The 15,663-nt window shown below is 46.4% G+C and overlaps 1 protein-coding gene across 2 annotated transcripts; it reads left to right on the top strand.

Moving 5' to 3' along the window:
• The first annotated feature begins 2,969 nt into the window (after positions 1-2,969).
• si:dkey-154b15.1 (uncharacterized) lies at positions 2,970-13,020 on the top strand. 2 transcript variants are annotated; one of them, XM_067978833.1, is made up of 4 exons: positions 2,970-3,108; positions 7,225-7,427; positions 8,224-8,333; positions 10,144-13,020. In XM_067978833.1, exons 1-4 carry the CDS (start codon positions 3,071-3,073, stop codon positions 11,659-11,661), a joined length of 1,869 nt encoding a protein of 622 aa, XP_067834934.1. In that variant the 5' UTR covers positions 2,970-3,070; the 3' UTR covers positions 11,662-13,020. The 2 variants fall into 2 exon arrangements, with proteins under 2 accessions (XP_067834934.1, XP_067834935.1); XM_067978834.1 differs by lacking the exon at positions 2,970-3,108 and adding an exon at positions 3,156-3,265.
• Positions 13,021-15,663: the final 2,643 nt, after the last annotated feature.

Genomic DNA, 15,663 nt, shown 5'->3' with positions numbered 1-15,663 from the left:
GGAGTCAAAGGATATGGGGAAAGGGCGGGAAAGTGGAGTTGAGGTAAAAATCAGATCAGCCATGATCTCATCAAATGGCAGAGCAGACTCGAGGGGCTGAATGGCCTACTCCTGCTCCTATCTCTTATGGTCTTATGGTCAGGGATGTTAATCTAAGGAATGGAACATTTTCCTATTTTGGGCACCTACCATAGAATCAAACACTCCCAGGTGTTATAGCACGGTTAGACATGGACTAAAGTTGTCCCTCCACTGATACATCAAACACTACCAGTTAACGTACAGCACGGGTTAGATACAGACTAAAGCTGCCTCTACATTGTCCCATCAAACACTCCCAGGGCCGGTACAGCATGGGTTGTTTACAAAGTAAAGCTCCCTCCACATTGATCCATCAAATCTCCCAGGGCAGGTACAGCACGGGTTAGATACAAAGTAAATCTCCCTCCTATCAGTCCCATCAAACACTCCCATGGCAGGTATAGCACGGGTTAGATACAGAGTAACGCTCCCTCTACACTCTTCCATCAAAAACTCCCAGGGTAGCTACAGCACGTGTTAGATAGAGAGGTAAAGCTCCCTCTAATGGACATCTTGGGATTCAGTATATATGTAATTTGAGACACCACATGTGGTAAGTGTAGCATGCTCGGGAGGAACAGGTGACTTTGGTTGCATGGTTCCCAATGTTCTCCACCACTGGGGATTTTCTCGTGTCTGAGCCTGTTTAGACTAATTGAGATTGATTGCTATTAATCAACAACTTCATTATCATTGTTGCATGCCACTACCAGGATATGGTAGAATCATAGAATCATAAAATGGTTACAGCAGGGAAGGAGGCTGTTTGGCCCATCGAGTCCATGCCGGCTCTATGCACGAGCAATCCAGCTGGTCCCACTCCCCCGCCCTATCCCCGTAGCCTTGTACATTTTTTTTCGTTTCAAGTACTTATCCAGTTCCCTTTTGAAGGTCATGATTGAATCTGCCTCCACCACTCCCTCGGGCAGTGCATTCCAGATCCTAATCACTCACTGTGTAAAAAAGATTTTCCTCATATTATCTTTGGTTCTTTTGCCAATGACCGTAAATCTATGCCTGCTGGTTCTTGACCCTTCAACCAATGGGAACAGTTTCTCTCTATCTTCTCTGTCTAGACTCTTCGTGATTTTGAATACCTCGATCAAATCTCCTCGCAACCATCTCTGTTCCAAGGTGAACAATCCCAGCTTCTCCACTCTATCCACGTAATTAAAGTCCCTCATCCCTGGAATTATTCGAGTAAATCTCCTTTGCATCCTCTCTAAGGCCTTCACATCTTTTCTAAAGTGCGGTGCCCAGAACTGGACACATTACTCCAGTTGTGGCCAAACCAGTGTTTTATAAAGGTTCATCATGACTTCCTTGCTTTTGTACTCTATGCCTCTATTTATAAAGCCCAGGACCCTGTATGATTTTTAAACACTTTCTCAACCTGCCCTGCCACCTTCAATGATTTGTGAACATATACCCCCGGATCCTTCTGTTCCTGCACCCCTTTTAGAGTTGTGCCCTCTAGTTTACATTGCCTCTCCTCATTCTTCCTACCGAAATGCATCACCTCACGTTTTTCCGTGTTAAACTTCACCTGCTATGTGTCCGCCCATGCCACCAGCCTGTCTATATCCTCTTGAAGTCTATCACTATCCTCCTCACTGTTCACTACACTTCCAAGTTTTGTGTCATCTGCAAATTTTGAAATTGTGCCCTGTGCACCCGAGTCCAAGTCATTAATATATATCAAGAAAAGCAGTGGTCCTAGTACCAATCCCTGGGGAACACCATTGTACAACTCCGCCATTCCAAAAAACAACCGGTCACCACTACTCTCTGCTTCCTGTCATTTAGCCAATTCTGTATCCATGTTGCTACTGCCCCCTTTATTCCATGGGCTTCAATTTTAATAGCAAGCCTACCATGTGGCACTTTATCAAACGCTTTTTGAAAAACCACAACTGCATTGCCCTCATCTACCCTCTCTGTTACCTCATCAAAAAACTCTATCAGGTTAGTTAAACACGATTTGTTTTTAACAAATCCGTGCTGGCTTTCCCTAATCAATCCACCCTCGTCCAAGTGACTGTTAATTCTGTCCCGGATTATCGTTTCTAAAAGTTTCCCCACCACTGAGGTTAAACTGACTGGCCTGTAGTTGCTGGGTTTATCCTTACACCCTTTTTGAACAAGGGTGTAACAATTGCAATTCTCCAGTCCTCTGGCACCACCCCCGTACCTACGGATGTGTGGAAGATTATGGTCAGTACTTCCGCAATTTCCCCCCTTACTTCCCTCAGCATTCTGGGGTGCATCCCATCCGGACCAGGTGACTTATCTATTTTAAGTACAGCTAGCCTTTCTCAATCTTTAGCCCATCCAGTATCTTAACTATAGAAGGCAAATTAGATGGACCTTGGTTTTTCTTCATCTATCCATAATCCTATCTGGGATTGAGCAATGACAGGGGGGGGGGGCGGGGTCACAGGACAAACAAAGAAAACAAAATTGACCAACGCTTTTTTTAATGAGAGACATGCCCCTTTAAAATTCTTGCTTTTCCCTCTCTCCTCAATACGTGGACTTTTGCAGCATCCTCCGTGCCCAGGTGGTCCTGGAGAGGGAGCACGCGGTGTCCGCCAGTACGCTTGAGGCTTTCCGCGACCGGTGGGCACCGCAGGGACTGGAGTGTGCATCCTCGATCAATATAGTAAAATTATTATTTGACTTTGTTTAATATTTGATTTTGATTTGCTTTTTAAAAAATAAAGCACACCCTAACCCCCCTCTCCCCCTTCTTATAAAAGGGGCCTAAACACAAAAAAAAATTCGTGGGCTTTTCGTGGTTGTTTGAAAAGTATAAAAGAAACACAAGCAGCTCAAAGGGTGAATATGGAATGAAATAAAGAGTGAGCCAGTGGGGAGAGCTGTTGACTCAAAAATTCTCTAAAGTCGATTTCACTTTCGATTTTCCTGCGCAGGGACTTAGTCCAGACTCGGAAACTAACACTCGGTGGCGATTTCAGCGAGAAATAAGATGGAACGACGCGAAGTTACCCCCACTCCCCCGAAAAGGTAAGGTCCATGGACATGGGTATGTCCCTCGGAGCTCTCTGTCTGCTCCGTCAAATACTGCCGGATATTTCTTATAACGAAACTGATTAGTAAAGGAGGAAAAAAAACACGTCGGTAAGAGCAGGGTCCGGTTTTTTGAAGAGTGAGTTAGTAGCAGGTAAGAAAAATCGACTTTTATGAGAGTTGTGGGGGTGGGGGGCAGCTACTAAGAGAGTTCCCCTGCCGAGGAATCTGTCAGAATCCCAGCGTTACATTAACCCCTCTCCAGGATTGGGGGTGTGACCATTTATAAATGTTTAGTGGGGGGGGGGGACATCGGGTGCAATTCTGGGATTTGGAACAGGAAATGGGGAGATGGGAAGATTGTCTAAAGAACCTGGGGGGGGGGGGCTGGAGAGAGAGGAGGGGTCTTTGATGAGAATTTTTGTTTTTTACACGGGTTGTTATGATCTGAAAAGATGGTGGAAGCAGATTCAGTAGTAACTTTCAATACGGAATTGGATAAAGGAACAATTTGTGGGAGAACCTTCATCACATGGACTGCAGCGGTTCAAGAAGGTGGCTCACCACCACCTTCTCGAGGGCAATTAGGGATGGGCAATAAATGCTGGCCTCGCCAGCGATGCCCACATCCCATGAACGAATAAAAAAAAATTTGCAGGGCTATGGGGAAAGAAAAGGGCAGAAGGGAGGGAGGGAGGGAGTCTGACTAATTGGATAGCTCTTTCAAAGCTACAGGCACGATGGGCCAAATGGCCTCCTTCTGTGCTGGATGATTCTATGGCCCTGATTTTATCGCGGGGCGGGATAATTCTGTGTGAGAGACCTGGGCGAGCAACAAGCTCGCATATCATGGCCCAGAGAGATTTTTGACTCCTGGGCCTCATTTCCATATCCAGACCCCAACTTCCCGGTTGAACTCAACGTGAGGACCGAGCAACCTGTGAAACTACACGAGACCCTGAGCGGATCCAAAGGATCCCCTACGTGATGGTAATAGCTGACCCCTGCTTGTTTTCTCAACTATTTTTATATTACCTATTGCAGATAAACCTTTTCACAATCGTAACAGTGGGGATTTGACGCCAGATTAAGCAGGTAGTATTTAGTTTCATGGTCTAGTAAAATGTAGGGCCTCCGCAAGACAAACATCGCCCCTGGCCTGCGGATCGAGTTGTTTGTATTAACAGGGTAGCTGATGGTGGAGGTCTATGCGTCTGCCATCAACTGCAGTCCTGTGGTTTTTGTTTCTCCTTCTCTAGATGGTTAAATTATTGCCACTGCCTATGGAAAGGAAGCATTGCCCAATTTTGATGAACAGATTGAAAAGTCCACTTCTCTCTTTCTCACACACACACAAACGAACACACGCAGCCTCTCACGATAACACATAATAAACTTTACCTGAATAAAGCATTTGGAATTGGTCCGCTAGTTCATCTTCAAATAATTTTGAATAGCAAATTCACATATTTTGGTAGAGATTGAGAGAGAAGCATTTTATCATTTGGCTAGCTTAAATGATACCTATGCATCTTGAGAAATTGTGCACACTGCACGTGCTCAGACTGCAGCACCTGCCTTCAACTACAGCAACACAGCTGAGCAAATAATCAAGTCCAAGGCTTTTGGGAGAGGTTGAGGCCTTCAAATAAAAACTTTAATGAAGGCATTTAAAGCTAAATTGAATAATGACATATATAATTTTTGAATTTTTATTTTTGTTTAAACCATTATTTTGGACTGAAATTTTAGTTATTGATAAAAGAAAATGTATAAAAGATTTTCAGAAAGCATTTTGAGCAATTTGTGACGAAAAGAGGATGCAATGACACCTACTGGCCAGAGTCTTTAGTTGCAAAGTGACAGGAGCAACTAACATAGGACTTTTCCATTTCAAATGTGCACATAGAGAATTGATAATGGAAATGTTGACAAGTGTGAAAAACAAGAAATAAGTGTTTTCAGACAGAAAGTGCATGCAGATGCAAGATTTGTAATAAAATATATGCAGAATTTTGTTAAACTGAATTCAAATTCTCAAACTGCTACAGGGGGATTTGAACTCATGTTCCCTGGATTGCGAGTCCATAGCAGAAAATCATCACCTCCAAGTCACATGCTATCCTGCCTTGGACATATATTGCTGTTCCTTCATCATCACTGGGCCAAAATCCTGGAACTCCCTACCTAACAGCACTGCGGGAGCACCTTCACCACACTGACTGCAGTGGGTCAAGCGGGTGGCCCCCCACCTCCTGAGGGCAACCACGAATGGGCAATAAATGTCAGCCTTGCCAATGAGGCTCATCCCGAGAATGAAAAAAAATTGTAGAAGTTAACTAAAAAGAAATAGTGGGAAAATCTCCACAGGTTAATCAAAAAGCTTCCTTCTGTTACATCAAGGGGGACATTAAGTGGCTTTTACTTGTGTTAGTCCATCTGTTGTGTTATGCCCTAGAGCAGGTCCTAACTCAAGTCTCATGTGAGATTCTCAAGTCACTTACCAGGGGAAGAGAGGTGGTTTCCCATTGCCTTCCTCACGGTTTTTATCTTGGGAGTATCTTTACTAGGTGGGCTACAACCAAGACTAGAGAGTCCCACCTACTCTTTATGACGGTGGGGGGGTAGGGGCACCCACATCCTTTGGACGCAAGTGTCCTTGTTGTGCAGAAACCCTGTATTCCGGGCTGGTGCTCCGGTCTCCACTTGCTGGGGCAGTATAGAGTGAGGCCCGATCCCAACCCTTCTGACAGAGGCAGGAACACGACCAATGAGCCAGTGGTCGCTCCGTCCGAACGCGAGTACCCCGCTGGATGTCAATCCAGTATTTAAAGTTCATGTTCCAGTCTCCACTCACCGGGGCTGTCTGGAGTTGGGCTCAAGCCCTTTAACTTCTGAGTCAGATGCCTCTAAGCCTCACTCCAGTTTGTGTTATTTCCTGTAAATGTACACATCCACGGTGATATAATTAGGTGGTTGAAGTCATAGCCTTGGCTCTCACCTCTGAGTCAGAAGGTCGTGGGTTCAGGCCCCACTCCAGAGACTTGAGCACACCATATAGGCTGACACTTCAAGGGAATGTTGCACTGTCGGAGGTGCCGTCTTTTGGACGAGGCATTAAACCAAGGCCTTATCTGCCTCTTAGGTGGACAACAAAGATCTCATGGCAGTATTTGAAGATGAGCAGGGAAATTCTGGTGTCCTGGCCAACATTTATCCATTAACCAACATCACTAAAACAGATTTATCTCATTGCTAGTGGGACCTTGCACTGTGCAAATTGGCTGACGTGTTTCCTACATTACAATAGTGACTGCACTTCACAAATGCTTCACTGGCTATGACTTGCTTTGGGACATCCTGAGCTTGTGACAGATGCTATATAAATACAAGTTCTTTCTTTATTGGTGGTCTCTCGCTCTATAATAAGCCACAAAATGAGCAGAGGTTCTTCAGTCCAACAAACCAACTTCTTCCACAGACCTTGTACAATCTACTCTGTTGTCAAGTCTACCCCAACCCATTCCAATCTCCTGAAGGAAAAGTTCTGGAAAATTCCTTTCGCCCCAATCCCACAATGTCCATGCACCCTTACATTCGATATTATTCATCCTGCACCATTTCCTTTCCTTGATCCGACATTTCCAGAGTCCCAGCTGCTCAGGAACCATCAAGTTCCACAAGCATTTGACTGTATCTATCTGTGCTTATCCTTGTAACCCTCAGTTCATCTCCTAAGCAGATAGCCATCCAGCTCTTAGTTCTTAGAGGTGTTATTCGATGCAGCATTACATACAGCACAGAAGGAGGCCATTTGGCTAACCGTGCCTGTGCCAGCTCTTTGAAAGAGCTATCCAATTAGTTCCACTCCCCCGCTCTTTCCCAACAGCCCTGCAAATATTTTCTATTCAATATATATCGAATTGCTTTTTGAAAGTTACTATTGAACCTACTTCCACCACCCTTTCAGGCAGTGCATTCCAGATCATAACAACTCGCTGTGTAAAAAAAATTATCCTCGTCTCCCCTTACCTGCTTTATTTGAGTGTTGTTCAGACAGTAGTACAGGATGTCAACAAAAATTCAACTCAATCAAAGGTTTGCTCTCCACAGACTCCAGGAACAAGAAATGATGTTGCATAATCCCAAGAAAATTCAGGTCCTGAATGTTCCCAATATCATTTCTGAGGAGCGGATGTTGGATAAACTGACCATTCATTTCCAGAGGCAAAGCAATGGAGGGGGTGAAGTGCTGGACGTGGAATATCCAACAAGTGTTAAACACTGTGCATATATCATCTTTGAGAAGGAAGAAGGTACTTCAGCTGATATCTGAGAAGAGAGGGTCTCTCACATTACTTTGCTGGCAGTTTGTTTCTTAAGGATATTTTTAATTCATGGGCTTAGATGTTATTTGTTGACACACCTAGGCCGAGAAAGTGAGTGCGCAGGGAACAATCCCTATGCCTTAATGGATTGGCCCGAGGTGCACCCGATATTGGGTCGGAGTCCTCATTATCATTGAGCCAGTGAGTTGCGGACACCTAATGGGCGTCATCAGGCAGCTCACCGGCAAAAAGGAATGGGAGATCAGGCCTCTGCGACGCTGGGATTGGCCCAAGTAAGTGTTTAAAAGGGACAGGCAGAGGGGGGCGATCGGGTAGGGGGAGGATAGGTGGCCAGGAGGGTGGGTTGCAATTGGGGAGGGCAGAGGCCGGGATCGAGGTGGGGGGGGGGGTCCCAGAGGCCGGGATTGGGGGGGGGGTCCCAGAGGCCGGGATTGGGGGGGTGGGCCCAGAGGCCGGGATCGGGGAGGGCAGAGGCCGGGATCGCGAAGGGCAGAGGCAGTAATTGGGGGAGGGGGGTAGGGATGGCGATAGGAGGGGGTGGAGCAGCCTGCGTTCTTTGAATGTGGGGTCGGAAGCACTCCTGCTCCACCCGGCTCCACATTCAGTTAAGTATATTTTAAAATCTGACCTTGTTGGTTGCGGCCTGCAGGGCTACTACAGGCAGCATGCTGAGTTACACAGTTAGGGCCTGACCTCCCTGTGAGGTAATGCAACCCACTACAGTCTGCAGTCTGGTATTCCTCAAATTACTTCTTTCTTACAGATGCAAAAAACGTCCTTAAACGAGAACACACACTGCAGTTAGAGGAGAAGAAATACAAATTGGATATACGTGAGATTGAAGAAGGGCACAGCAACACTGATAATGAACAGGTATATACTTTGGGGGAGAAATTTAATTTGCGCCCAAAACAGGCCCTAAGTCGGTGGAACGATCGCTCTGCACGCAGCCCATGCCAGTCAGAAGCCCAAGCTAAATTCGGCGTCCCAACTTATTTTGAATGGAAGCGGGAAGCTGGGGGTGCCAAACGGGCATCCCGATGCTGCTCGCCATTCGGGGCCTGACAAATTCTGCTTAGCTCCAACGCGAAGCAGAGCTGCACCGCAGGTAGGTCCTGGGAGAGGGGGGAAACAGGCAAAGCTGAGAGGGGCAAACCCCAGGCCGATAGCGGCCCGGAATATTTCTGTGGAGTTAGGAGGAGCACTCCTCCTCGTTCTGGCTCCACAAATACATAACGCTTAAAGAGTTTCGTGTCTGTTTAGTATGCTGGTTAGGCCCTCAATACCTGGTACATCTAGGCGGAGCTTGCGCAGTACAAAGTCCGCCCGTTTGTACTCGAATTTTGTATCATGGTCCTACAACCAGCTTAGGGCCCTGGTTTGCATGTTTGAACAGCCTCCTGCCTATTTTAGGAACATGGACTTCTCGCCCATTTACAGGCCCACCTGAATATTCCATGATTAGTCAACAATTCCATTATCGTTGTACCATGCGACTACCAGGATGGTAGAAGGGGAACTAGATGGACCTAGACGAAGAAAGAGATGAGAGAAACCCCCAGTGGTGGAGAGCTTTGGGAACCATAGGTCCAAAGTTACCTGTTCCACCTATGTATGCTATACTTATCACATGTCGTGCCGCAATCTGCAGGTTTTCAAAACTCAAGCTTTGTGTTACCTAAAAATCCTCATTGTCTTCTCTCTTGCTCTTTTCAAACTTGGTTGCACTTTGGGCCTTAGATGTTCACCTAGTTTTCTAAACAAGAAATATAATCTGCTCGAGTTTCATTCTAATGATTACTAACTGTGTCATGGACTGATTGCTCACCGCCAGCTCTTAGTTATCCCAAATTTGTTCTGAATCGCAGTTAACAGAGGTGAAAAGCAAAATACCGCGGATGCTGGAAACCTGAAATAAAAACAGAAAATGTTGGAAACACTCAGCAGGTCAGGTAATATCTGTGGATAGAGAACCAGAGTTAACATTTCAGGTCGATGACTTTTGATCAGAACTGAAAGAAGTTAGAGATTTAACAGTTTATAAGCAAGTACAGAACCAGGGAAAAAGAGGGGGGTGGAAAACAAAGGGGCTGTCATAGGGTGGAGGGCAGGAGTGATTAAATGACAAAAGGAATGATGGTGCAAGGCAAAAGGGGATGGTAATGGGACAATAAAGAAACAAAAGATGGGTCTAGCAGAGCTGTAAATGGCAACATCAGAACCATTACCAACAACTGCTGTCTGGAAAAATGGGAGCAGTGTTTATGATCTGAAGTTATTGAAATCAATGTTGAGCCCGGAAGCTGGTAAGGTGCCTAATTGAAAGATGAGGTGTTGTTCCTCGAGCTTGGGTTGAGCTTCATTGGAACAGTGTAGGAGGGCGAGAACAGAGAGATCAGAGTGGGAGTGGGATGGAAAATTAAAATGTCAAGCGACCGGCAGGTCAGGGTCACGCTTGCGGACTGAGTGGAGATGTTCAGCAAAGCGATCACCCAATCTACGTTTGGTCTCCCCAGTGTAGAGGAGACCGCATTGTGAGTAGTGAATACAGAATACTAAATTGGAAGAAGTACAAGTAAATCGCTGTTTCACCTGGAAGGAATGTTTGGGACCCTGGATGGTGGGAAGGAAGGAGGTGAAAGGGCAGGTGGTGCTAATTCGATATTGCTTTTTGATATAACAGGTGATACAGTCTGTGAGAACAAAACTCAATATACTCCACTTTCCCACTGGGAAGGCTCGTCAATTAATCTTCAGACATGGCTTTCAAGTTGTAAGTTACAAGGGCTCCATTATGGAGATCAAAGGCTCTTTCACATCTTTAAAGAAACTTCAGAGTGACCTTATGAACTTGTTTCCCCGTCAGTCACCACATGTAGTCACCGATCTCGGACATTCGGCCAATGACAAAAAAAAGCTCGATAGAGATGGGAAATCTGTAAAATCTGGAGCTTTTATTAATTACAGGCAACAAATGCCTTCACGTAGAAGCTCAGATTCATCAACAACAAGCGAGGAAGATTATTACAGTGCTACCCAGCACACCTCAGATGTACAGTCATGGTCTTCTACATCAAGAGTCTGTTCTGGTAAAAGCAATAGTTCCCCATCACCTTTGGCTTCATCTCCATCCTCTCGATCAGTTACCAGTTCCTGCAACATTGAAGATACATCTCCACATGCTCACAGGAGCATCAGTGGGCTTCACGGCGCAGTGGGATACAACTGCCCTTCTAAACAGAGGAAAGGTGCCTTTTCTAAAATGGACGACAGCAGCCTGCATGCATATTCATCTCATTCTTCAACTGGCCCTTCTGCTTCTCCTGACTTAAGCTTCACAGTTGATAGATTGGTTTTTGAATACCTGGAGGCTTATGACATGAATGAGATTCATCAGGTTCTTGAAGATTACTCCGCACGCATTGAAATATCTTACTTTGAAGATCTGTGTGAGATACATTTACACCGAAAACAAGCAGCAATCAATTGCTATGCCAGTCTGTCGCATGCCCAGACTGCAGTTTGTGATCACCTCCAAAAGGTCCAACAGCAACTGAGGACACATCAGGTTGACCTGAATGCGATGAAAGCCTGTGAAAAGCAGAAGATATTGAAAAGGTGCGAGTTGCTGAAAGGTTTTTTAAAAGGAGTCCTACTGATAAAAGATAATCGAACCATTAAGTTGGTGGGACCACCAACTGAGAGTTATAAAAGCCTGCAGTATGTTTTGGGGAAAAGCGCTTTGTCCTCAGTGACTGGAAGCAGTGGGCCATGTCAGCGAGGGAGGAGATTGAACCGCTCAGAAGGGCGCGCCAAACGCAACTCTTCATGCCCTCCACCAAAGAAGGAAAGCCCAATGGATGACTCCAATGCCAACCTCACATCAATCACACATGCAAAACAAACCCAGGCCCAAACTGGTGACCAAGGGCAGATTATTCCAAGCAAGCCAAGTCTTGGCCGTGCCAGTCAAAGGCATCGGTCCTCATCAGAGGCCAGAAAGACAACAAAGGAGCAGAGGGCTCCAACTGACTTTGATGTTCAAGATTCACAAACCAGAGCAGGCAGAAGTGTTAAGGTTCAAAGGATGAAGGGTGACGGACAGTCGAACTTCCCAGAGATCCGTCAAAGCTTAAACCCAAATCCTGGAATGAATTTTCATAGAAGTAGAATGAGAGGAAAAGCGGGCACAAATGTCTAATATCCCACAGGTTTGTTCTTGGGACATCGCTGTTTCGTTTCCCACCTCAGTTAAGGAGCAACGAATTGGGATACAAGAGAAGCTGGTTGTTGAACATTATGTAATGTGTTCATTACTTTCTCTTGGAGGTGGGCGAGGGGATGTTTTTCTTCATTTCCTCCATTACAACAGTGACTACACTTCAAAAGTACTTAATCAGCAAGATGTATATGGTTGTGAACGATTTTATATAAATGCAAGTTTTTTCTTTCCTTCCTTCCGTGGTCCCCTCTCATTGACCCTGCAAAATGCAGCAGAGTCAGTGCTGGAGGGCATCACTGACGAAATAATGGCTCAAGGTTGTTGAAGGCTTTGGTTTGCCTCCCCTATTACGACATATAACTGCCACTTGAACAACTCGAGTGTTTTTGCCTCCACTCCCTTATCCAGCTCCCATTTCAGGAACTAATCACTCTGGGTGAAGAACTGTTCCCTGGCATCAGTCCTGCCCTTGCCTTTAATCGGTTTGTTCCCCATGTCCCCTTGTCCTGCAGTCATGCCTTAACCACTATGCTACCATACCGCAGTTATGTTAATGAGCTAGTAATACAGAGAATGATGAGTTCAAAACCCACTATGACAGTTTGAGAACTTGAATTCAGTTTTAAAAAGCTGGTATTTGTAAAAGTGACCATGGAGCTGTCAGATTGTCGTATAAATTTTCATTAACGTCCTTTGGAGAAGGAAACCTGTTGGCCTATTAAAGGGGCTAGATAAATGCGAGTTGTTGTTGTTTTTATATGTGACTCCAGTCCCACGCCAATGTGGTTGACTCTTAACAGCCCTCTGAAGTCATTCAGTTGAATCAAACCTCTAAAGGCTGTGGTTCAAGAAGAAGGCCCACCACCACCTTCTCAGGGCAACTAGGGGTGGCAATAAATGCCAGCCTTACCAATGATGCCTACATCTTAAGAATAAATTTTAAAAAACCTTAAAATTTCACTTTGTATAATCCACTAATATAAAGTCCCCTCTCATTCACCTCCTCTCAAAGTTGAAGAGTCTGAGCTTCTCCGGGCGGCTTCTCATAACACACGAGGGATCAGCCTCATGGCCCCTTCACTGTACTGCTTGCAGTGACCACTTGGGGAGGCATTGGAGCACAGCCAGTGCTTGTGGAACTGGATCTCAGCATGAGTGAACTTCTTCAGGAGAGGAGTGAGGGGATTGGGGGATAAGAATTATGATGACGGGACCATTTTGGCTTTGATGTCCTTTCATCAACAGTATGTAAACTTCAAAGTGACGCTCATATTGCATGCCAACATTGGTGCATATATACCCCTGCCTATTATTAATAAAGACATTTATGAAAATTTATGACTTTTGAATAGCAAATGTTGTTTGAAGAAAACGCAATTAACCCCCTCAGAGCACCACAGACCACAACTCACTGGCAGCCCAAGCTCCCTGCAGTTGACTGGAAAACACCTGTAACCTTTGACCTGTCATTCCAACAGCAGGATGAGGTCAAATCTCAATGACCTGCCTCCTGATAAGCAGACATGTTGGTCTCCTCCAGTTTGTGACCAGTCAAGCCTGGATGCCTTTGACCAATGGCACCTCTGACCAATACTTGGGGGTCCACTGGTACAACTATTATTTCAGTTGTCAGAAAATTGGTTTTATTACAGCTTCCTAATTGGTTATGTCACCAATCACATTTCATCAATAAACAAACTCTACAAAAAAAACCTTTCTGAATTTTCTGATTCACCAGTTCACAATTGACCCCCAACTACAAAATAAAAACATAACCAATCAGGTTCTACAAAATAATGCGAAGCAGCCACCATGACAGTTCACTACATGACTAAACCTTGCGCCCACCTCCCTCACACAAGAAAGTGGCACAATCGCTATGGCACCAGCATTGGAACCAGCCCCTTGCTCAAAAAGGAGGCACAGCTGCCATCATGTTATCTTTGGTACTGAGGTCACGTTCTCTCACAGGGCTGGGTGTTGGCTCACGGCAACGGCAACGACAACCTGATCCGTGAGCAATTCCACCGGAGCTCCACTCAGAAAACTGAACTAGAGAGTAGGGCAGGAAAAGAAAAAGAGATGAAAAATGAAATCATGATTTTATAAATAGTTTTTCATTTTGGATTTTAAAAGAAATGCATTGGGGTCGATTTTCCTTCAGAGTGGTACCCGGGGTGCCCGGGTCCAGTTTTGAGGATCGGGCTTCATTTGTACCAGACCAGCAGGCTGCGGTCATAAGTCACCATAGCAGGTACCTGGAGTTAGAGGGGCCCCTATCGGCAGAAGGGGGAAGGGGGAGCAGCAGCGGTCCAGGCTGGGTTTGTGGGGCAGTGAAGGGCACTCCAGCCCCACAAAAATTAGGAGGCACCGACCTTTCAGGTCCCCTTCTGCTGGGCAGACAGCTGGTGCTGGTGGGAGTGAACTGGTTCGCGTTCCTAAAGGATCACTCCAGAAAACGTCAATGGGGAGGGTCTCCTGATGTCATAGGACCCCAATTTCCAGTTTAAATGGGCCTACCAATGAACGTTGTCATGGCAACAGCTACATTGGGGCGGTAGATCATTGCCCGCCATTTTCAGGGTGCTACTCCCCCACCACGGGTGCAAATTCAGCCCATAATTAAACTAGTGATAGCGCAGTAAGTTTACTACTGTAACAGTAGAGGCTCCTTTGCCCCGCCTTTGTTTTTTTTAGCGGAAGTCTTTTAAAAAACTGTTTAACTCCCAGGAATGCAAGATAAATGTAAATTCTTCCTTCATACTTTCTTATTTGTTCTCAATGTTCCAGACGAACTCTGCTGTTTTCTCAACTCAGCCCTGAGGAGGCTGGTTAGGCCTCATCTGGAATATTGTGTCCAATTCTGGGCAGCACACTTCAGGAAGGATGTCAAGGCCTTGGAAGGTGTAGAGGAGAATGGTCCCAGGGATGAGGGACTTCAGTTATGTGGAGAGACTAGAGAAGTTGGGATTGTTCTCCTTAGAGCAGAGAAGATATGGGGAAATTTAATAGAGGGGTTCAAAATTATGAAGGATTTTCTTAGAGTAGATAGAGAGAAACTGTTTCCATTGGCTGGAGGGTGCTCACCCACCCTGTTATACTAGAGGCTGGACACTAAGGAGAGCGCTCACATGCCCTGTTATACTGGAGGCTGGACCCTAGGGGGAGCTCTCACACTCCCCCTGTTATCCTGGAGGCTGGGCCCTAGGGGGAGCTCTGACACCCCCTGTTATAGTGGAGGCTGGGCCCTAGGGGGAGCTCTCACCCTCCCCACCCTGGTTATACTGGAGGCTGGGCCCTAGGGGGAGCTCTGACACCCCCTGTTATAATGGAGGCTGGACCCGAGGGGGGCTCTCACATGCCCTGCTATACTGGAGTCCAGGCCCTAGGGGGGGGGGGCTGTCACGCGCCCTGTTATATTGGAGGCCGGACCCTAGGGGGAGATCTCAAATCCTTGTTATACTGGAGGCCAAGGATTGGGGGAGCTCTCACATCCCTGTTATACTGGAGGCCGGGCCCAAGGGGGAGCTCTCACACGCCCTGTTATACTGGAGGCCAGGGATTGGGGGAGCTCTCACACCCCTGTTATACTGGAGGCCAGGGATTGGGGGAGCTCTCACATGGCTTGTTATACTGGAGGCCGGGCCCCAGGGGGAGCTCTCACATGGCTTGTTATACTGGAGGCCGGGCCCCAGGGGGAGCTCTCACATCCCTGTTATACTAGAGGCCGAGCCCCAGGGGGAGCTCTCACGTCCCTGTTATACTAGAGGCTGAGCATTAGGGGGAGCTCTCACATCCCTGTTATACTAGAGGCCGAGCACGAGGGGGAGCTCTCACGTCCCTGTTATACTAGAGGCTGAGCCTAGGGGGAGCTCTCACATCCCTGTTATACTAGAGCCTGAGCCCTAGGGGGAGCTCTCACATCCCTGTTATACTAGAGGCCGAGCCCTAGGGGGAGCTCTCACATCCCTGTTATACTAG

The sequence above is a fragment of the Heptranchias perlo genome, chromosome 3 (genome assembly GCF_035084215.1).
Source record: "Heptranchias perlo isolate sHepPer1 chromosome 3, sHepPer1.hap1, whole genome shotgun sequence".
Lineage (NCBI taxonomy): Eukaryota > Metazoa > Chordata > Chondrichthyes > Hexanchiformes > Hexanchidae > Heptranchias > Heptranchias perlo.
Note: the sequence above shows the minus strand (reverse complement) of the source record. Positions and strands in the feature narration are given on the sequence as shown.